The sequence below is a fragment of the Opisthocomus hoazin genome, chromosome 21, assembly GCF_030867145.1.
Source record: "Opisthocomus hoazin isolate bOpiHoa1 chromosome 21, bOpiHoa1.hap1, whole genome shotgun sequence".
NCBI classification, from domain to species: domain Eukaryota; kingdom Metazoa; phylum Chordata; class Aves; order Opisthocomiformes; family Opisthocomidae; genus Opisthocomus; species Opisthocomus hoazin.
This window is the reverse complement of record NC_134434.1, coordinates 10,355,935-10,377,156: the sequence shown is the minus strand read 5'-3', so window position 1 is coordinate 10,377,156 and position 21,222 is coordinate 10,355,935. Positions and strand designations below refer to the sequence as shown.

Below are 21,222 nucleotides of genomic sequence, written 5' to 3'. Positions count from 1 at the left end.
CAAACAAAAACCAAAATCCTAGATTCTTTTCCATTCACTTGGACTTTCTGACCAGTCTAGTAATTCTACCATTTTTTTTAAAACTCCTCTTTTAACTTTGTGGTGCGTGGGGAGGGAAACCCTGAGGGATTCGTGCTTCTGGCACCAAGTACTAGGTACACAACGGGTGTATCTCACTCTGAGGACAGTTAGGTAGGGAATTTGCCTTGGGCAGTGTGTTGTCAAACCAAGACGAAGGTGGTGTAAGTGAACTCAGTGAGGACAAAAATCTATTTTGGACCAAAAGACAAAAACCTTGATCATTGTGGATCTTTGGTATGAATACAGACCATGAAAGGGAACCTTTCATAATCCTTCTGAATTGAGTTTTAAGGAGATATCTGGGCTGTTGAAAGACAAGAGTGCTCCCATGTTCCTTCCAATCCTGACAGCAAAAGGTAGTTGCGAGGGAAGAGAAACCAGCTACTCTCTCCAACAAACTCCTGCTCTAAATGCAAACATAGGCAGCAGAGAGGGATATAGCTAGGCCAGAGAGGGAGAAGGATCAACAAGAATCCCAGAAATCAGGGCCAGAGAACCACGGAATCATTCCATTCTAGGATAAAAAGGAAAAGATTCCAGACCAGATTTGCAAACAAAAGAAAAAGGTTTATGATACGAACAGGAAGACGCAAGTTCTCACTTCCCTTGATGACCCATTGTTCCCCTTTCTGACTCCTCTTGCCTCAGTTTCCAGACAATTGATTTTTTCCAATTGACAAGGTCAGGACTGAAGTTACTTTGTTCATTATCCTAGCAGCAGCCAGTTCTGCTTATGCTACTAAGGCTGGCCTTGCAAAGACCAGTACATCCCATTCTCAGACATGGTTCTGACAAGGTTTTACACAACTTATACAACTGGGTTTATAATACAATTTAGGAAGTTATATGGTAAGCATTCTATGAGTTCTAAACATTCTGCTTCTCTTTCTCCCTTCCATCACGGACAGTTCAGCTGCTTTTGTTGCTTAAATACAGTGAGCTGGATTGGTATGGCTTGATAAAGTTACAAGCCTCCGAAGAAATGACACTCCCAAGTTTCCCTTAAGCTACTTCCAAAGTCTACATTTCAAATGCAAATCACTGCTTAGAAGCTTCCATCTTCTCCTGTCCCTTCACAGACTCACGTTTAAAGTTTCCTGACTTACTGTGTATTCATATGATAATTACCGGTGCTAAGAATGTTAGTTTGAAAGAAGTTCAGTGTGCTTTTAAATAGATAGGATTTATATAGATCTCAATATAACATTTACAATTATAGTCTCTACCTAATTATGAACAGAATAGTTAGCTACGGCTAGTATTAAAAATCATTAAAAACTATTTGCGCTACTATTTTACTTTCTTAAAAAAACAGAACAGGGACATGGGGAAAAGTCTACAGCTTCCCTCCATTACAAGTAGGTTAAAGTTAATAACACGACTTTACCTTCTCTGAATATAACACATTCAATTACGAGAAGCAGCAGCTTTGAAGTACTATCTAGGCTGAGTAATTGCTGTTGTAGGCATTACAAACTGTAACAATAGAACAGTGACTTGCACCACGCAGACACTATTCGGGTAGATTTCTCCGTTCAGAATTAATTAATAAAGTCTATCTGCAGTCCCAAATCACAAGAAACAGCATTATTCTTAAGCATGAATAATCAGAATTTTGTTCAAACAGTATTTTGATATAACATTACAATATGTTACCTCAATGCATGCTACTGTAAAACCCTAGGATTTTATTATTTACAGTATATCCTCTCAGTCAGCCTCAAAAATACTCCTGTAATGAAGTAACCACAGAATCATGTGTTAGATAAAGGTATACCTGGAAAAGAAGAAATCACAAGACTACTATTATACAGGCAATACAGTTTTATTATGTTCTTTCACCAAATGTAGCAAAAACATTTAACAACTTAATGAATAATCAAGGGAACTTAATTGCCAACAGGAGTTTCAGAATTATGTTCTAAATTTTAGACCAGGAAGGCCTGACAGGGAGAAAACAAACCATATACACACTGTAATAATAGTCTCTATTATGAAGATTTAATGCCTTCTTAAAAAGCACTGATATTATTGAGGCACCTTGGTCGCCACGCCTTCGTTGGCGTGGCGACCCACCTTACTGCAGGTTATGTATCATCTCCTCTTTGGCAATGAGATGTGTGGTTTTGTTAACTAGGGCCATTAGTGAGTTGAGCTTGTGAGACCAGTCATTGAGTAGATTGTTTGGGTCCTTAGGCCTCTGAAAATTGATAATTCCTGCCAGCCTGTCTACTTTAGCAAAGATGGTCTTATTAACTACTAGGTTAGACAGGAACTCCTCCGATTCCTGTAAAGACAAACAACACTAAGTCAAGAAAATTGCATCAAAATTCCTCCCAAAAGCATTAAAGAACAAGGAACAAGACTTTCTTTATACTTAACGGAAATACAGCTGTAGTAATACACAATACTTTAATATTACACATGCTGGCATTGCAAAGTACTAGCACGATGTATTAAAAAATTGTTTGTTTTTTTTCATTTGACCTATATCTCATTATCTTTCATGAAATTAAAAGTTTAATGTACTGCACCAACAGACTTTTACACTTCGGAGTACTTGGCTACACAGGTATCAGAACAAGCCGTCTGATCAGCAAGGCATAGGAAAATCTGTAAATTACTGACCACTGTCAAAGAAGGCTTATTCCAAGTTTGTGGAAAAGAACAAATTTAATTAAAAGACAGTAGGGTAAAGCTTTTCATGTGCACTTGAAATAGCAATATGCCATGATGCTTTGGAAAGCTCTTGAAAACACAAAGGGAGATGACAGGAAGACTACTTCACCCCACGTTCCCAAAGTACAACCATTCATAAACAGGGACATTTAAAGGTGAGAAACCCTGTATCTCCAGTCAGTTTTAATCCCCTATTGACGAGCTTTTTAACACTGAAACACAAGACAAGAAGCTCCAGCATTTAAATCATACCTTGAATATGAACAAATTTTTAAGAGCAGCTTTTGCCTTATGGGCACATGCATCATGAAATTGGGTCCTGCCTGGATTAAAAGTTTTCTAACTCCCATAAAGGCATGAAAATACACTCAGATCTTCATATTCACTAGTAAAGTGACAAATATTCATATTGCTATTATTACTCCCAACAGACTTTTACACTACTTCTCACAAAAAGAACCCAAAGAATTGAAGTTCAGTTAATGCTCCCTGTCTATCACTATAGCACACTTTGTTCTTCCTGTTCGAGCTGAAAAACACTGGTAACACAAACAGGAGAATTAGACTAAGGATGAAGCCAGGAGAGCTACAGGGATAATACAAAGACATATATAGAGATACAATGACAGATACTATGTAGATGAACATTCATAAACACACAAGTGTAAACCCTGAGAATTTCGTACCAAGCAGTGTTATTTCTACAATGCTACATCTTGCTGCGTTGTCTGTAAAACAATGCAATGATGATCTATGGCATCACTTACAGAGCTTTTTAAGCTAACAAGAGAACTCAAATTCAAATTAAAAGAGAATGTTAATCTGCCGAATACTTACATTTTTGCCACAACACACATGCACACATACATTTCCACGCCCTTTACAAAAGAAGCATAAGCAAAGCAACACTTACATCAACAGACAGATCCAGGAGCTGTGCCATTCTCTTCATTGTAATTCTGGTATAATATTTAGCCATTATTCTAATATTCTGGAATAAAAGTGTTCAGAGTAGAAGGTTATGTGCAAAAAATAATTGAAGCAGGCTGCAAAAATATAAAAGTCAATGTTAAAAGCAGATTAGGAGCTGTACTGCTCTAATGGTAGTCCAGCATAAGGTACGTGAGGGAGTCGCAAACAAACAGTTCTTTTGCTTGTAAAAGGCATAGAAGTCTCTACATGACAAATTATTAAATAATGAAATCAACTGATTATGAATTTAATACAAAGCAAGACTTTCAAGTTTCTGCTCTATTGAAATGTGAATGCTAGATCTCACAATTTGAGTGCAATATACTCTTTTTTCTGGCAACTGTGCCAAATACCTATCTATAAAGACATACGAGAAAATGTTGAAAATATAACACAATGGAAAAGGCAACTTATCTGCTGCTTTACTACATACTTTTTTGTTTTTCTTTGTAATTAAAATATGGCAAACGAAAAACGTTTTCAGTTGAGGCAGTCAATACATAGCTAATGTTTAAAGACAGCCATACTTACATGTTCCACAACCCTATTCTTTAAATCTTTCCATCTCTTTTCACCTTCCTCTGTACAGCCAAAAACATCTGTTGCAGGACTGTCAAGGGATCCTTCTCTCAATTCTTTCCCATATTCTTCAACTAGAGCAGTCCATCGCATCAATTCCATGGTGGTAAATAGTTTTAGGAGGTCTCTAAATGGTTTAGCAAAGTTGATTTACAATCCTGTATTAGTAAGGCTCATTTCATACTTAAATATGGCAAATAAATAATTTTAAATGTTTTCTTTTTATTATACCATTAATAGTCATTGTTCTTCACGAATATGCTCTAATACTTCACACTATCGGATGCAGCTCAAGTCAGATTGTGTTTCTAATAAAGATCTTTCTCTTATAAAGAGACGTATTTTAATGTAGAACTTGCACAATCATGAAATTTTCACGGTATTGTTCACACAGCATCAAATTCTGAGATGCTTACAGCAGACTCAGTGTAAAGAGATTTCACTTGCACAGCCACTTTGACAGAGACACTTTTTTTTTTTTACCTAATAATTGTTTATTAGAAAGAATACTTACTTATACTTCGGGATTTCTTCTAGCTTTTTGTCACTACTAATTCTGTGCACCAAATCAGATTGTTCATTGTCATAAGGTGAAAGAATTACATAAAGAACAACGCTCTTCAGTGCCTGTTTAAAAGCAAAAAGTGTGGGTTTTTCCCATAATTAAACAGAGGAATTGAAAACACCGCTCACAGAGCTTAGAGTTTAACATGTACAAGGCTTAAGGCCAGCTTACTAAGAAGTCAAGGTGAAATTCATGTCATCTTGCAGAAATGAACTCTCATTCACAGTGATACATTTAAATTGATTCAAGTTAACTAAAATTCTAGTATTTAAAATAAATACATGCAAAAATATTTTCAAATATGTAACATCTGTACCGCATACACAACAGTATCATTTAGACCACACTTGCACAGCTGTTTAATTTCTGCTCTTGTATAAAACAGACAAGACATTCTCAAGATTTCAAAGACAATATAATGAAAATGTTAGTTATAAACATTAATTTGAAATCGGCTTTCTCTTACCTGTTTTCAACTAACCAATTTGTTAATATAGCCATTAAAAAACCCTAAGAACAACAGATGGATGAGCTATTTAATCTGCTGTAAATCAATGTGGTAATGAAACAGGTACTTGCCACATGAAAATACAGACGTTTTTTATGTAATGATTTTTTACCTGCTGCCACTTTTCACTTTCAGCCTGGATACACGGAGTATCATAAATGGCTCTGTAGTGCTTACAGATGGAGAGGTAGGAGCCTTCATGTTGATCCAGCTGGATCATTAAGTTGTAGTATTTCAACTTTAGTTTCTGAAACAGTATAAAACAGTAAAATTAATACAGCTCCATGAATCATGTAAACGAGATCCAACTGGATCCCAGAAAACAGAGGGATTCAGATACACTTGGACCTGAAGAGAAGCATATCAGATTAAAATTGGGATGGAGGAGGAGAGAGAGAAATCCTCCAATGACTTACTTCTGTGTTTTCTTCTTGAAAAAATTTTGTATTAATTTTTTTGCTGATAATTTGAGTCCGAATATAGTCTTTAACAGCTAGACAGAGTCTCATCTGCTCCAAGATAAATTCTACACGTTCTTTCTTTTCCATTGAACCATAGGTTTCCACCTAAAATGAAAATGTAACTATTTAACACTGTCAAAGTCGAATCAAGGGAAGTCTTAACTGTGCAAAAACAGTGGGAGACTGTTGGGGGGGCGGGGGTGGATGGACACAAAACAAAACAACAGAAAAAACAGCTATTCCAGAGCAAGTGAAAATGAAAAAAGGTTACTCCATTTTAATTATAGCCCCCACTTAAACCAGAAAACTCTACTAACACTCAACTCAACGCACCACCTAGAAAATTGAAATCTGTTTTCCAAATGGGAAATATTCTATGTAACCTAACCATAAGGCTAACAAAAGCAGTTAAAACTGAATTACGCTAATTATCACTAATAACAGTTAATCTCATTCTGCACATGTACCTGATTAAGTTTCTGAACAATAATAATCTAAGAGCAGTCAGAACTAATTTTTATTGCTGACGCAATTTTGAGTTACAAGGCGCGTTACCTGCAATTCTTGCAGAATAGACGCAGCTTCTTTCACTTCACCATTCTGTTCTTTTATTGTTGCAAGTGTCTTTGTCAGGCGAGCACGTTCAATTTCCACATATATCTGAAATCAGAAGTAGTAGTTTAAGCATTGGAATTTTCTAAAAAATAGTGCAAACTCTAAGACCACAACCCCACTAAGACATGTATTTGATGTTTTCATACAACCAATCAATTCTTTGTGTATGCATAGACTATACTGACACTATACACAATATACACACATAAAACATGATGGATAGTTGACACACCAGAAGTATTAGGACCAGATTAATCTAAAAAATAATGTCTAAATTAATCTAGTATTCTTTTGCAAACCTTAAAGGATGTGCACTGTGAACAAAGTATTAGGTATTTTGTCTGCTAAAACATATTGAAACAGATATGACGTTAAGACTATAATGGTTAACGTGTACTAAGTGCTACTGTTTGCATTATTTCACTCACTCCTAACCAGCCATAAATCAACAATACTTGATTACTAACAATTTAAACTAACTTTGAACAGACAAAAGCCATAACATTAATGCAAGTTTGCCTTAATCCAGAATTGTTTATTTTCTTAAAGCAAAAGCAATATTATGTGAATACTTAACTTGGTATAATGCTTTGATATCACCTTCTGGTTACCATAATTGTGTGTAACACCTTGTTAAGTGCAGGAGAAATTAAACTAAATCTGCTCATTTCTCTAACAAATTCAAATACATAACATTTTAGAAAGTGAAAAAAAACCGGCATTTTAGAATTCTGAAATGTATTATTATGATTAAGTCTTTAATTAACTATATTATAGTCTTTTGAAAAGAAATACAATACTTGGCTTCTCAGGTTAATTTTAAGATTACTTTTGCTCTTATTTGAACAAGATTAAAAAATAACGTTAAGAAGCTATGCTTTTATTCTACCTTTTAGACATTCAGTCTTAAAACAAAATCTTACTTTTCCTTCCGTAACCATACGCAACGTGTCAATTAAGCGCAGTTTGACTGGTAAGTCTGTGATGTCTTCAACATAAGTGCAGCACTGCTGGACCATTTTAGCAACTGCCTAGTATAATAACAGAAAAAAAAAAAACATACTGTGTTTTTAGATTTCACAAACGCATTCAAACTGTAACACTCAGAGATAACTACTAAATAGTTTCATATCAAACTAGAGACTCATTTCAATAAAAAGCATGCAAGATACATCCCATTACTTTGATTCATAAAAATGTGTAAAATGACACTAGCGACTGATGCTAGAAGTCAAATGTGATGCTGTTCTGTCATTTATTTCATCTCAGTATTTCCAATTATATTCAAAATAATTCATTCCATGCGGTTCTCTCTTGAAAAGTAGTACTCCTGCCAAATCCACACAACTCTTACATGGACTGACAAAACTGTTTGCCCTAAGACCTGCATGGCTGAAGGAAGGCATATCTTCCCTTAAGTATGTCCACTAGCTCTTCGCTTTAGAACACCTGTAGATTTTTCAGGAAGGGAATGAAGAGGGGTAATTATTTCTGACTGATGCTTTTCTATCTCTGCATATTCCCAAATAGGAACTAATAAGCCAGCATCCTTCAGCAGCAAGCACAGGTATTGGAATATGTTCTTCTGGTAACAACACTGACAAAGACATTACAATTATTATTAAAACACCTACTTCTAAAAACAAAAACAACATAATAAAACTTCTAGAAACGCCTTGAGAAGAAAATTCAGCTGAAGCAAGTTAAAGAATTAAACTGTACTCTACTTGTATACAAACTTGTAATGTTTCTGCACATTAAAAAGTAGGTAACCTTTTTCTTCCTAAAGCAATGATGCCATTAAAATTACCTGTTGCTGACTTCTAATTAAGTCAAACTAAACACACAATGCAATAAACTTTGTACCTTAAATGCAAGTGCTTTCAGCTACGCTGATAGCCGATTTCTCAGACAGAACGGAATTCCACAGCAGGGGCAGTTTCAAAAGCAAATATGTAAAGTATATACCTTATTTGATCACAGTAAATTGCAATAACTCTGTTTAATGTGACCTCACGTGAACATGACAAATAAAGAATATGTCTACAATACAGACTGTAGAAGAGTGTAAAGATGAAGTACCATCTAAAAGCACCGGTATGCATGAAAGCAGAACAGTCCCAGCTGTGTTGCCAAGAACGGCAAGCTGGACCGCACGAAGCTCAGGCACAAGGTGAAGACAGACTAATTCCAGACATCAGTTTCATTATCGGGTTTCAAAAAACAACATCTTGTCTACCAAAAAAAGTCAACAGACACTAGTAACAATATATTCAGGCAGGTGTTACAAAGCCAGGAAAGTCCCTACACACACAGGGGAATCAGATATACAATACAGCTCCAAATACAGTTTTATTTTTTGTTTCAAAGGATTAAATTCACCTGTTTTAACTGACTTCTTCTCTTTGATAGAAGAATAATGTTTTCATTAAGAGCATCCCAGTCTTTAGCTTCGTAACACATTTTCACTATAGCAACTAAGATACGGGATGTGGAGACCATATCAGATGCCTGCAACAAACAAACAACATATTAGCGATGAGATACACAACCTGCCAGACCTCTATCACTTGCACTTCTATTATACAAAGGAAAAAAAACCTGATCCTATAGCCTCATTGAGTTTCTTTCTAAGGAAAAAAACAAGAGAAAGACTGATACATCAATTCTCTTCACGACTTCAACGCAGTGGAACAAGGAGGGGTGTAGGACAACCCAGCACGTGCTACTCACCGTTCGTGTTTGTTTTTCCAAGGAGAGAAGGTTTTCAATTACTTCTTGCAATCTTCCTTCCTAATGGGACAGGCAAAGAATTATCACCATGAGTGAAGAATACAACTCAGTTTAAATTGAGAGTAGCTCTAATTCTCATGTAAGTAAAAAACAGACTAGCTTGCACACTGATTTTTAAGTGTTTTTTTCTTAAAAAAAGAAACATACACAGCACTAACTTTAATTATACAGTTCTACACACAGATTAAACTGGAAAGGTACCAGTGCCATTTTTGCCCTACACATGCTGTAAGTTGTCTGTCTTGAGCGAGAAACCTAGCACGTTTCAGACAGGTTTGCTTAGCTCACATTCACTGAGCTAGATGGGAGACTGATTTCTTTCCTAGCCAAAACAAAGCTCTAAGTGAGAGCAGATATGCAATTAGACATCCTGGCCAAAAAACTGTTTTACTATTACTTTCATCCACATTCATCATATCTTAATTTCAGCATATTACAGAAAGCATAAACCACATGCTTTACAGACTAAGCATAGAATTATAATAGTCCTGCTTTTTGGGTTTTGGGAACTGTATTTGTCTTTTTTTGGAGGAGTTAAAGATACCATAAGGTACTTTTAGTCCTCAGTTGTAATTCCTAGCAAATATCTTGTAAAAGAAATGTTAATATGGGAGAACTCGCAACAGCCCACAGCAACTGTGGGGCTGCAAAAAAGGGTTAGAAACTAGAAAACTAGTAACAAAAAAGAGAAAATGAAACTTGTTTCCAAAATGTACCCACCCTACTGAAATCTTTTAAACTATACACAATGGTTTGTCAAGGACGTGCTCTCACTGCCACAAAACTTACATGCTATGTGGCAATTAAACATGGTCGTGGTGTCCATACCTACGCAGAACCGTGCCCGTGGGATAACACAGCTGTGCCTACACTCCATGCAATAGAGTCTTAAGATAGTGTAAGGTGCAATTTACTCATCTTAAGGCTACTGCTTTCAGAATCCTACAATGTGCTGTACAGTACAACATGTCTAGCACAACGAGACACGTGGATCGAGCAGAGCATTTGCAGCATGTAAAGAACCAGATGCCGTCCCACTGGGACAGAACACAACAGCAAATCCAATCTGTCTGCTCTGAAGCCTGAGAAGCACAAGAATCTCTATGCTACGGAACAAATCCATACAGGAAACCTGAAGATACACCATAAGCACGATTACCTCTGCGATCCCATCAGCTAGTGGTCGCCTGTGGCTGGGTGCACACACACGTCTGCTGAGCAGACACCAGGCAACCTGCCAGCCTGCCACGGCTCTGGCCCTCCTTTCCAGTCTTTTGTGGCACGTACATCACCGAGTTAGAGGGATGCAAAGCGCTGCCTGTCTAACCTGACGCAGGCTCAATCACGCGACGGCAGCTTCGGCGCACAGCAGTCCCGGGATGAACAAGCACCTCCGTGCCTGCCCAGCCGCGCTGCCCGTGGAGGCAGGGAAAAGCCCCGTCCCTTCTGGTGGACTTCGGGCCCTCCCCTCCCCTCACCGGCAAGGCTGCACCCCACCTCCTCTGCCTCACCGCCCCCCGCCCGCCCTGCCGTACACTGCCAGGGGAATGGCAGAGCAGCCCCTTCCCCTCGCCCTCCCCAACGCGACACGGGAGGGCCCGAGCCCCGGGCTCTCAGCACCGGATCGGCTGACAGGAGGCGGCTGCACGTCGCGCCGCACGTCCCCCCGCCGCCGGGCCGCCTCCCCGAGCGCGGCCTAGCGCGCCCCACGCCATGACTCAGCCCATCCGCACCGCCCGGCTCTCCCCTTCCCCTCACCTGCGCCAGCCGCTCGCACTCGGGCAGCCGCTGGTCCACCGTCGCGCTGTAATCCACCTCCATTTTCACGATTCGGCCATCGGCCCGCTCCGCGCCACCCTCCGCCATCTCCCCGGCTCGGCTCCGCGTCCCCCCGCGAACACACACCGGAAGCAGCCGGGCCCTGCGCGCAGGCGCGCCCGGGGCAGCCCCGCGGAAGGCCCCCGCACTGCGCCAAACAGGCGCTGCCGGAGCCACCCCCGGCCTCCTCAGGACCCGGGGCGGGGTGATGGGAGGTGCCATGGCTGAGGGGGCCGGCCCCTTCCGCGCCCCGGGGAGCGGCCTGTCGGCCCCGGCCTGCCTCGGTCGGAGCCGTGCCTTGGGCTGAGGGGGCCCTCCCGGCGCTCAGTAAGGGGCGGCCGGTGCCAGGTGTGGGGCGGTGACTTCCCCGTGGGGTCCAGTCGCGGCCCTCAGCTTGCCCTGTGGCCCCTGTCTCAGCAGGGGCTTGGGCTTGCGGCACACTTGCCACAGCATTGCTCGTAGCTTGCGTGTCAAGAGCTTGAGCCCTTACTATGGCCGTGCGGGGCAATGAGTCAGTAGGATCGTGGGTTTATGCTGTTTGCCCACATTTTGAGAGAACCATGCCATGCTGGCGTGGCAGGCCGCACCACAGTACGGTCTCGGTGGAGGACTCGGAGTGTGGTACCTGGGGATTTCAATGTATCTCACGTTCCAGCCTTGAGTCATTTAATCATCTTGCATTGCTGGAGAGGTGGGGAAAAGGTAGGAGACAGTGATTTTTAAGAGCACAAGGATCCTGATTTTATTGCAGCATCAATGCGTTTGATGCGTTGTCACCAGATGGTACAAACTTGAGGTTGTAGATCTCCCGTGCCAAAGCAGAATTTCATAGGCTACAGAAGTCCCATTCACTGGAGAAATCTGGAGGAACTCACTCATGTTTGAGAGTGAGAAACCCAGAAGGAAATACTGACCAGTGAATGCCCCGTATCTTTGGATATTACTTAAGACTCCCAGAAAAAAGTAGTTACCATGAAAGAACAATTTGTGTTGTGTTACTTTATGACTATACTGCACATGTAACAACACATTAATGTGGCAAAGGGTTTTTTGAGATAACATATTTTCTTTACAGACCGGTGAATACATCAGCTACACTGGTGTAAATTCAGAGTAATTCAGTTAAGTGAAGTCAGAGCTATAATACTGTATTTTGCAATTGTGCCTGATACATGCTTTCCAATTAGCGCAGCACAGACCATGGACTTTGAGTCACTTTCTGTTTGAACACAAACTTGATTTAAAAAGCCCAGTAACAGGTCAATTAATAACTAAAAATTATTAAGGATATGGATAAATTCTGAGTACTGAAAATACATGCATCACAGAGAGTGTATAAGTTGTTCTCTCCTAACTCTGGCCATTTAAAATTTTTACAAAGCTTTGGCTATTTATTTTGAATTGTAAAATCTCATTCTTTTAGCTTGTTGAAATACTGGTGTAATTTTACAGTTGATGGATAGAGAGTGATGGCTTTCAGTGAAGTTAGAAGTCAGATACTAATCTAACTGAACATACTCCCACACCTAACAATTTTGGTTTGGACAGTGAGTGAAAGAGGAAGAAAATGAATGCATACTACAACTGTTATCTTCCTTTACCTACATGGATACGCTGGGAGACAAGGAGGCAGCTTTTGCCTGCAGTGTAGACTTCCTGGATAGCTCAAAAAAACCCCATGAATTCTTACTCAAAAGTCCTTAGTAAAATACCTGAAGAAATAGCTTGACTTTTGCTGTCTTATAATATGAAGCAACATTTTTCTGACACAAGTCCATCTGGAGTTAATGTTCAGCATGATTTAACATAGAGGTTTTTTTTTTCCCCCAGGTCAAAAGTGAAAGATGAGTGAAAAATGTCCAATTTTTACAACCGCTCGTAGACAGCGTGTTGCAGAGGTAAGAGTAATAGTTTCTGACAATTCACAGAAAACAAAGAACCAAAATTGTGGCATGCTTGGCAGAAACTTCCTGGCTAGTTGGAGCCAGAGGTTTTCTCTCTCAGCATATCCCCTAGAAAGCATTTGGTGAGCAAGCCGTGTAGAGGGTCCCCAGACAGTAGTCAGAGTAGGGAGTTGTAAATTGTAAAGTTGTAAATTGCTGCGATCACTGTTTTTTTCCCCACGTGTATGTGCAGGCAGCACAAGACTGAGCTGTGCCTGTGGCAAGAAGTATGGGGTTACTGAAGGATGTTTTGCCTTTTTTTTTAACTTGCTGTTTGGTGAATAATTTTGGTTGCCATTTTAAGTAGCTTCTGGATTTGACACACTACTTTCCGCAGATCTGCATGCTTTGTTATTTTAAACAGAGCTACAAGGTTTGATTTATGTTGAAAGCATGTAAGAGGTCATAAACTAGTTTAGGTCTTTCTCCTGTTTTGGTTGAAATCAATGTCTTTGCCTATAACTGAGTAGCATCAAGGCCGTATGCAAAGTAGCTCAATTTTTTTTTAACTGTTTTTCAGCGGAAATCCAGAGATATAGTTCCCAATGAATGCAACCACTAGGACATCACTTAAAATTGAAGTAGATGTTTTAGATTTTAATTTGGATATCTCTCATCTATAGGTTAATATCACAGATATTGCCTTGTTTTGGCTGTTTTGCATAGATGTTTTAGGAACATACACTACCAACATTACGAACTATAGCTACAGTTCAGATATTTATAAATGGCTGTTGTCAGATTTGAGATGGAAATCTCATGAACCACATTGTTCATACCTCAGTTGAAAACCCAGACCGTTAACAGAGCTCCCAGATTTTCTACTTTTGTGTCGGTGTTTGCACTTCACTGGAAAGGCAGGGTGTGTGAAATATTGGGCCAGTATTGCAATGGAATGGAAAAGTTATAGCTCCAGGAGATGGCACTGTGTCCTCTCTGGGCTGAAAATTACATACATAGCTTTGAAACGTACATTCAGAACCCATGAGAATCTGAGGGGTTTTGCTCTTTCTTGTTATGAAACACACATTTCATTGTAGACCTAAATTCATCTTTAACTGTCCCAAATACAGTACTTCATCGCTTTTCTCTTTGCAAATAATTTATATTTAAATGCGGATGTTTTACCCTTATCAGTACAGTGCCTTGTATTTTCACACTACTGTCACGGTGCTTCTCTGCGGTATGTGCTTTGTAGCCACTTGGAGGACTGGAGAAACAGCAATGGGAACATTTCCTGATTTTCCTGAGGTCGTGTGGCAGTTCAGGGCTCTCGGCTGGTTTCAGAACTGGGCTCCCCTGCGTAGCAAGTTGCAGTTGATAATGCGTAAGTTCCTCTGGAAAACACAAACCCAAGCATATTAAAAAACGGTTTCGCTACCAAATTGCCTACTAAGCAGAAAAAAAAGAGTCTCCTAAACCGGTTCTGGCGTTGTTGTTCGGCTGGGAAGGAGGCGCTTGCCCACTCAGCTTTCCGTGGGGCGTTTGAAAGGAAATAGCTGACACGGAAAAAAAAAAAATAGAGTTTTATTTGCGTTGCAAAATCCGCCGGCTGATACCGCCGGGCCGACCAGAAGGGAAATGGGTGAGGCCTTCACATCCTGCGTTCTGCCCGCCCCCCGTCCCCCCGCGGGCTGCGGGCACCCAGCGCCGGGCACGCCGTCCCTCGGCGCCGGCAGACGGGGCAGGCCGGGCGCTGCCCGCCCGGCGCTCCGCGGTCCCTGTGCCCGCCCGCCGGCCGGCTCGGCCGTGTTTTGCAAGGCGCCCCGCAGGCACACGCAGGGAAACAACTCCCTCCCCCCCCAACATCCAGACGTCTTCGCGGCAGAACGAGCTGAAATCGCGATCGCCCCCGCCCCGCTGCCGCCGGCGACCCCTTCCCGGGGAAGCGCTGCCGGGCGAAGCGCGGGGTCCCGGGGCCGGCCCCGCTGCTCGAACCCGCCCGCCTCCCCCCGCCCCCCTTCCTGCCGCCCCGCTGATGTCAGCTGCGCCCCGCCGGGGCCGCCGCTCCGCGCCCGCGGCCCCAGTGCACCCGCCCGCACGCCCGCCCGCCCGCCCGCGGCTCGGCCCGGCCCGGCCCCCCCGGAGCACAGCGGGAGCCGCGCCGCCCGCAGCCGCGTTGCGGTGGGGAGGAGGTGGGAGCCGCGCTCGGCAGCCGGGGAAGGAGGCGGCGTGGAGAGGCTTTGTCTGGGAGCGCAGCGTCGCGCTGCCGCCGGCGGCGGGGAGAGCCGCGGCGGCGGCTCGGTTGTGGTTCCGCCGCCCCAGGCATGTCGTGACATAGCCGCGAGCGGCCGCCGCGTCCCCGCACTTCCGACGGACGTCTGCGGCGGCAGCGCTGGGGGGGCGAGCCCGGCAGCGCGCGTCGGTGTGCGATTCCCGTGAGCGCGGTCCGGAGGGGGAAGCGGCGGAGGAGAGGAGCGGCTGCGCTGGTTTCCCTGCTCGCCGGGTCAGCCTTCCTGAATGGTCGCGTCGCTCCCCGCGTCGAGCGCGCACGGAGAAAGCGGCTCGATTCTTTTTCCCCTTGATTGGTTTTCGTCGTGATCGCCGTGCGGGAACAGCCACTTTTCTCCCAGTTTGCGGGTCGGCACCGAGGCAGCAGGAATATGCTCATGAAGGAGTACCGGATCTGCATGCCTCTGACAGTCGAGGAGGTGAGCCCCGCCGCTGCTCGTCCCGGGGCTGCGGCGCACCCGGGGTTTGGGGGAGCGAGGTTGGGTTTGCTTCACTGAACGTTTTTTCTTCATGTAGTAAACTGAGCCGGAGATGGTTGGTTAGAGAGGAATGTTTTTATTGGAAAATAAGGGAATCCTACAAGAACTTAAGTGTATCAAAAGCATTGGGTCGCCGAAGTGTGGGTTATAAAGGTTTTCCAGCCGGACTTTTCGGAAGAATCTTATGCGTGTTTGGAAGAGAGTGCTCTGTGCCGAAACCCCCTCTCTGTTAAAGCGTTTGTCCAAAACCCAGATTCTAAATATATCTTCGCCTTTGCTTGAAATACCCTTGCAGATGACAATGGCCTGAAACTCTAGCGCAGGTAGGGTAGAGAGGTGACAATTTATTAGTGAAACTTTTTTGTCCTTTAAAGAAATGATGGGAAGTCCAACTGCTCTTCATCGATGTTCTAAGCTCTGTGTTAGGAAGATTACGCTTTTATTTATCTGCACCCATGCTACCTGTGTGTTGTTTTAAGGAAGGCAGTAACACCTGCATGTAACACACGTGCTGTGTAGCGACTTGTGCTGTCTGTAGGTGCAGTTGGTCCCTGGAGGCCTGACGGCGGCTGTGAATGAGGTGGTGCTTTCTGGGCTGCGGGGTCTCGCACGTGTGACGGTAAGGTAGATGTTGCTCGAGTTCCCCGTTCATGCTGTAGAAGCGGGTGTTGCGGAGGGGGAACAGGCCCGCTCTTGCCCGCCGGCCCCGCACCAGCAGCTTGCACCGAGCCGGCCCCCGAGTTTGCTCCGCTCCACTGCCGCCGGCGGGGCCGCTAGGGGGCGCCCTCCCCGCGGCCGCCGGGGGCGCGCTGGCCGGCAGGGGGCGCGCTGGCCGCCGCCCCGCGGGCCGAGGCTCGCGCCGTGGGGGTGCGTGGGGCGGCCCGGCCGTGAGGGGAGGGTGCGCGCGCCTGTGCCAGCCCGTTCCCTCGAGGCCGTAGCGAAGTACGGTTACTCCGCAGATCAATTTATGCGTTTTGGGGGCTTAAATACGTCCAGGTGGGTGTTCTGCCGCACAGTTTTTTGCGATCTGTGCAGAGGAGTCCTCACCAGTAGGGTAGAGCAGTCATTTCAATGGTCTTTTTGTCTCTATCTTCAGATTTGGCAAATTAACAGGATTCTAAAACTGAGGACTGAAACAGCCAAATATTTACTTCAGGCTGCTCAGGAAATTCCTTCTTCTGGGAGCAGGACCTAAAAATACCACGTACATGTAGGTAAACAGGAATAGTTTTTAGTTCTAGCGTTCTTCCAACCAAGTTCTATCATATGCTGTTACATCAGATGGCGTTATTCTTTCAGTACATAACTTTGTTTATTGTATTATCCTAATGTAGACAACATTTTATCCAAGCCAGTTTCTGATGTCCTCAGACTACTGCACTTAGTTAATAACAGTTCATTATGTCGTCAGCAGGGAGCAGATCTAATTTATTTTGAAAAATTATTGTTAAACAGGATTTCCAGATACAGAAAATTTCAAAAACCTCCCCAAATAGGAATGGTTGATGCATGATGAGGCAGAAGACAATGCTGGAAGTCTTTTGTTCTCTAGAATGTTAACAGAATTAGTAAAGATAGTCAAGCGTTTTGTAGTTTCGCTTATGTTGAATCATCCATTATTTAATCCAAGAGCTGTAGCTGAGATGCCTTCATGAGGAACCTAGAACACATCTGATATTTATTGTGAATTTCATTATTAATCATAACGTGAACTAGGACAAAATTGTGAAATTAGCAGATACCTTATTTTTGTTATACTGTATATGTACTAAAAATGTCCTGCGCCGTATTTCTCATCATGGTTCATCTTTGTGACGTTTCCTACAGTCTCTGAAGGTGTTATCTTACTTTTACCCTTAGTTGCACATTAACTACCAATGATGGATGGTATTTTTGGTATCTGTGTAGACCAAGGTGATGCATTATGCAGTCCTCAGGAGAACATTGTGGGGCAATGTTCACCCTTCAAAAACCAAGAGCATTTTGGTCCTAAGAGGCCCAAACTGCCTTCTGCAGGTGCTAAGTCACTCTGAAGTTCAATGGGCTTTGATGGAAATGCAGTTTCCAAAGGACAGGCAATTTCTCACAGAATTGGCATGTTGGGCCCTGATCTACAGTGGCCCTTAGGTACCTAACTTGCATTGACATTACTGGGAGTCAAGCACCTAAGTATTTTTGAAGTTGTAGGTTCCAACAGATGTGTGAAAAACGCAGTTCTTTCTTACACAGCTGCATGGCTTCCCTTTTTGTGCTGTTTTTCTTACTTAGACTTTACAGCTCTGTTTTTTCCACAGTTTGAAAGTTCTGGCTTTTGGCCTGTGCACTTTATAGATACATTTGAAAGCATTTCCTTGAGCACTTTTATTTTTGAGCAATGACTTGCCAGTAATCCATACATAGAATTCCATCTTTAGTCTGTGTGGTGCTGTGTTGGCACCAAAACCTGAGGGGCTTCCCATGTCATTTCTGTGAATATAATCAGGCACAGGAGGCAAAACAGAGTGTTAACTATGTCAGCCAAGGACCTGTACCTGGTCTTCTGTGGTCAGATTTTGTGTGTAATGTGAAAAAATGTGCATTAAAATGTTGCATAATGTCCAGTCGAGTAACTAGAAGTCATTACTTTACATGTAAATAAATATGTACACAGCAGTATAGCAATTAGTACTACACTGGCTGACTTTTACAACCTAGATTTATCTCTAGTGAAGAGTAAAAAACTGATAAGCAACGCTATCTCCAAGTTTGATGAGTTTCTGGCATTGTTGTGGATAGGAGATTCTGCACAGCTGGTCTTCGTTAGCTACTGCAGAGCATGTTCTTGAGGCATTCTTTCATTGATTCCCTTATTAGATAAAATAGCCAAATATTTATGGGAGTTTTGTTTGTATACCTGTCAGCTTGGAGGCCAAATGCTTTCTTGCAAATAAAATATTTCCTAAGAGATGTTGATAGCTACAGACTTAACTGTTCTTGTGTATTTTGAGCTAGGACACGGGAGTCAGAGGTGCATCTCTCTCTCCTTGTGCATAACACGTTGTTCCAGGCGTGCTTGCTGAGATGCTGTGGCACCACACTACAGTTCTTATGCAAGGCTGAGGCTAACTCATTAACCTGAATTTTTATTGACCGTTGTTGTATATATTGTTGCAAGCTGCCTGATGAGCTTTAAAATAATTTGAGAAAGGAAATATCACGTAAACTTCTAAGCAAAAGAATAACAACTGTTGTAAGAACTTTGCAAGTTAGGTCAGAATAGAGCTGTTGGTTAACAAAGCCAATACAATCGCCAATTAGAAGACATTCTGTACCTCATTTGTGGTACTTTTGGGAGGCATGCACACAAAGTCAGTCCTTTTGTTAGCACTGAGACCTTATGAATTAGAAAAAGCCATTTATTTTCATTAATACATAAAGCAAGTAAAATCCACTGTAGTAATTGCTTAGGTTATGTTACCAGTCTTCATCCCAGCTGCAATTAATAAAGAAGCCTGCCTCTTGGTTATTTTTCCCCTTGCATTTTCATGTATTAGTTAATTCTTACAAATAGTTTTGTTACATCATATGAGAGAAAATTATAATAGGCTGCACTGTGGGTTTTTAAATATCATCAGTTGAAACAACACATTCTGAAGCAAGTGAAAAGAACACCAAGCAATGGAAAAGCATGGAGATGCTAAGAAATTTTCAGACTTAGGTCTCATTGCGAATTGTATTTCCACGATTCTTCACAGGAAGAATGACATGGTTTTGTGCTTTTGAGATGCCTTTATCTGAAAATGTAAACCAAATCTGATAGGTTAGCATGATATTGAACTTTTCTTTTGGAAGAGGCAAAGTACAATGAAGATTTTGATTTGTGTGGAAAGTGATTATTTTTTACAGGAATAGGTGAAAAAACATTTTTGCGGAATCCTGTTGAAAATGGAGTTGATATTGTTGTAAAATGCTAAGAAAGATGTGAAGCTAGGTTGTATATATTTAAAAGGTGAACATCAGATAAAATACAGTAGTCATAGGGTTTTTCCCTTGGAAACGGGTGGCCACTAACATTTCTATTAGCTCTGAACTATATGTATATGGCCAGTACCTGAAGTCCTAATAGGGTTTTCTTTCCTGTGTTCTTTACTTCAACCAAGATTATCTCTGCCGAAGTTGGTGGAACTGCTCCTGTTCAATGCTTTAAATAAAAGCTAAGTTTGATCTGTGGGGAGCACTGCCTGCGTGAGGTATGTAGGAACAGCTGTATTGTCGTGAATACAAACAAGTAGAGACCTGCAAAATGTCTGTGAATGTAGGTCATGATTTTTCAACAAAAAATCCTTTCAACATCAAATTCTAGTTTTAGAGGTGTTGTGCTTGCTCCTTTATAAAAATATCCAGTGTTTAGCTCTTGTTTCAAACATTATGAATTCTCTCAATGTAGATTATTTACATAAAATTATTTCAACATATGTGTAAACAGTATTTGTAGTCACTGAATCTTGTGTACATTTCTTCTTTAAAAGATTTCATAGTCTACTGTTTTGTATATAAAGGGTACTTGTTATAACATGTTTTATTCAGACAGGTTTAAAGCTCAATGAAAGCACTTGAGAAAGTGTTTTTATGCCCTGAGAGTTAGCAGGTGTTACAATATTTAGACATAACTGTATGCATGTAGAACAGAAAAGCCTTTAGTAGGGTATAAAGTGTAAAATACATTTTCTCTAAACTACAGCTGTCTACTCCAGCACAAACTACATATACTCATCCTGCACTTAATACAGATAGATTAAATAATGGTTGGTTATGTACACTCTTTACATTTCCCAGCTATAACCACAGAACATACGTTCAGGAATATGTAAATGTATGGAACATTTGAAAAAGCCGTATGTTTGCTGTAACCAAGAGGACTAGAAGCAAACATAAGGTGAAGTCAGCTTTTCAAATTTAATTCGCTTTAATTACTTGTAAATAAAATAATAATTGGACCGTGTCATGACCATAATCTCTGCCAGAAAACTTTATCTGGCAGTTTTGAGCTGAAGTTGTCCAGCAAAAATGAAGGCTTATTGTGCAATTTTAATTTAAATTATCAACAGCTCTAATGCATCTATAGTTTTACACTGATTCCTTTACACAATACTAAAGTGCTATAAGAAGTAAACAGCCTTTTACTCTAGTTAATCATTCTTTTTGGCTATGCCTTACGAGAACATCACCAGCCTTACCTTCTTTTTGCAGTTAATACTGTGGAGCCACTGATACATTTGTCTGAGCAGTATTCAGAGTTAATTATTGATCTAGAAAAGTTCTACGCTGTTATGAACATCTTTTTGCCCTGCAAAAGTAATAATTGTGTAAGACACTTGTTAGCAAACCGATCCAATCTGGTCATGTCTACTCACATCACAAGGCCTTTGCTGCATACAATGCGACCTTAAATTGGCCTTAAAGCTTGTGAACGGGAGGAATCATTGTAGTAATACAACAGGTAAAATAGGTGAAAGAA

The 21,222-nt window shown here is 41.7% G+C and overlaps 2 protein-coding genes across 2 annotated transcripts in view; one reads left to right on the top strand and one right to left on the bottom strand.

The window, feature by feature from the left end:
- Nucleotides 1-1,887: 1,887 nt before the first annotated feature.
- On the bottom strand, nucleotides 1,888-11,195 carry PSMD12 (proteasome 26S subunit, non-ATPase 12). Its single transcript, XM_075441065.1, has 11 exons — nucleotides 11,012-11,195; nucleotides 9,194-9,253; nucleotides 8,843-8,971; nucleotides 7,384-7,491; nucleotides 6,401-6,505; nucleotides 5,801-5,950; nucleotides 5,497-5,631; nucleotides 4,826-4,938; nucleotides 4,264-4,438; nucleotides 3,674-3,751; nucleotides 1,888-2,368 (listed from the first exon to the last, which is right to left on the bottom strand). The coding sequence occupies exons 1-11, from the start codon at nucleotides 11,117-11,119 to the stop codon at nucleotides 2,159-2,161; spliced, it is 1,371 nt and encodes a 456-aa protein (XP_075297180.1). The 5' UTR covers nucleotides 11,120-11,195; the 3' UTR covers nucleotides 1,888-2,158.
- Nucleotides 11,196-11,337: 142 nt separating this feature from the next.
- The window catches only part of PITPNC1 (phosphatidylinositol transfer protein cytoplasmic 1), an 85,589-nt gene continuing 75,704 nt past the window's right edge, over nucleotides 11,338-21,222 (top strand). The window contains exons 1-2 of the mRNA XM_075441307.1: nucleotides 11,338-11,773; nucleotides 12,902-12,969. Of these exons, the coding sequence (XP_075297422.1) occupies nucleotides 12,916-12,969 (54 nt within the window). The 5' untranslated portion in view covers nucleotides 11,338-11,773; nucleotides 12,902-12,915. The remainder of the gene's footprint in view (nucleotides 11,774-12,901; nucleotides 12,970-21,222) is intronic.

What these genes read in the sequence shown, in the direction of transcription:
- PSMD12 (XM_075441065.1), bottom strand. Translation starts at nt 11,119, where the DNA reads ATGGCGGAGGGTGGCGCGGAGCGGGCCGATGGCCGAATCGTGAAAATG. An exon ending in AGTGCGAGCGGCTGGCGCAG is followed by an intron (nt 9,254 to 11,011) that starts GTGAGGGGAAGG and finishes CTGTCCCATTAG; the next exon opens with GAAGGAAGATTGCAAGAAGT. An exon ending in TGGAAAAACAAACACGAACG is followed by an intron (nt 8,972 to 9,193) that starts GTGAGTAGCACG and finishes TGTTTGTTGCAG; the next exon opens with GCATCTGATATGGTCTCCAC.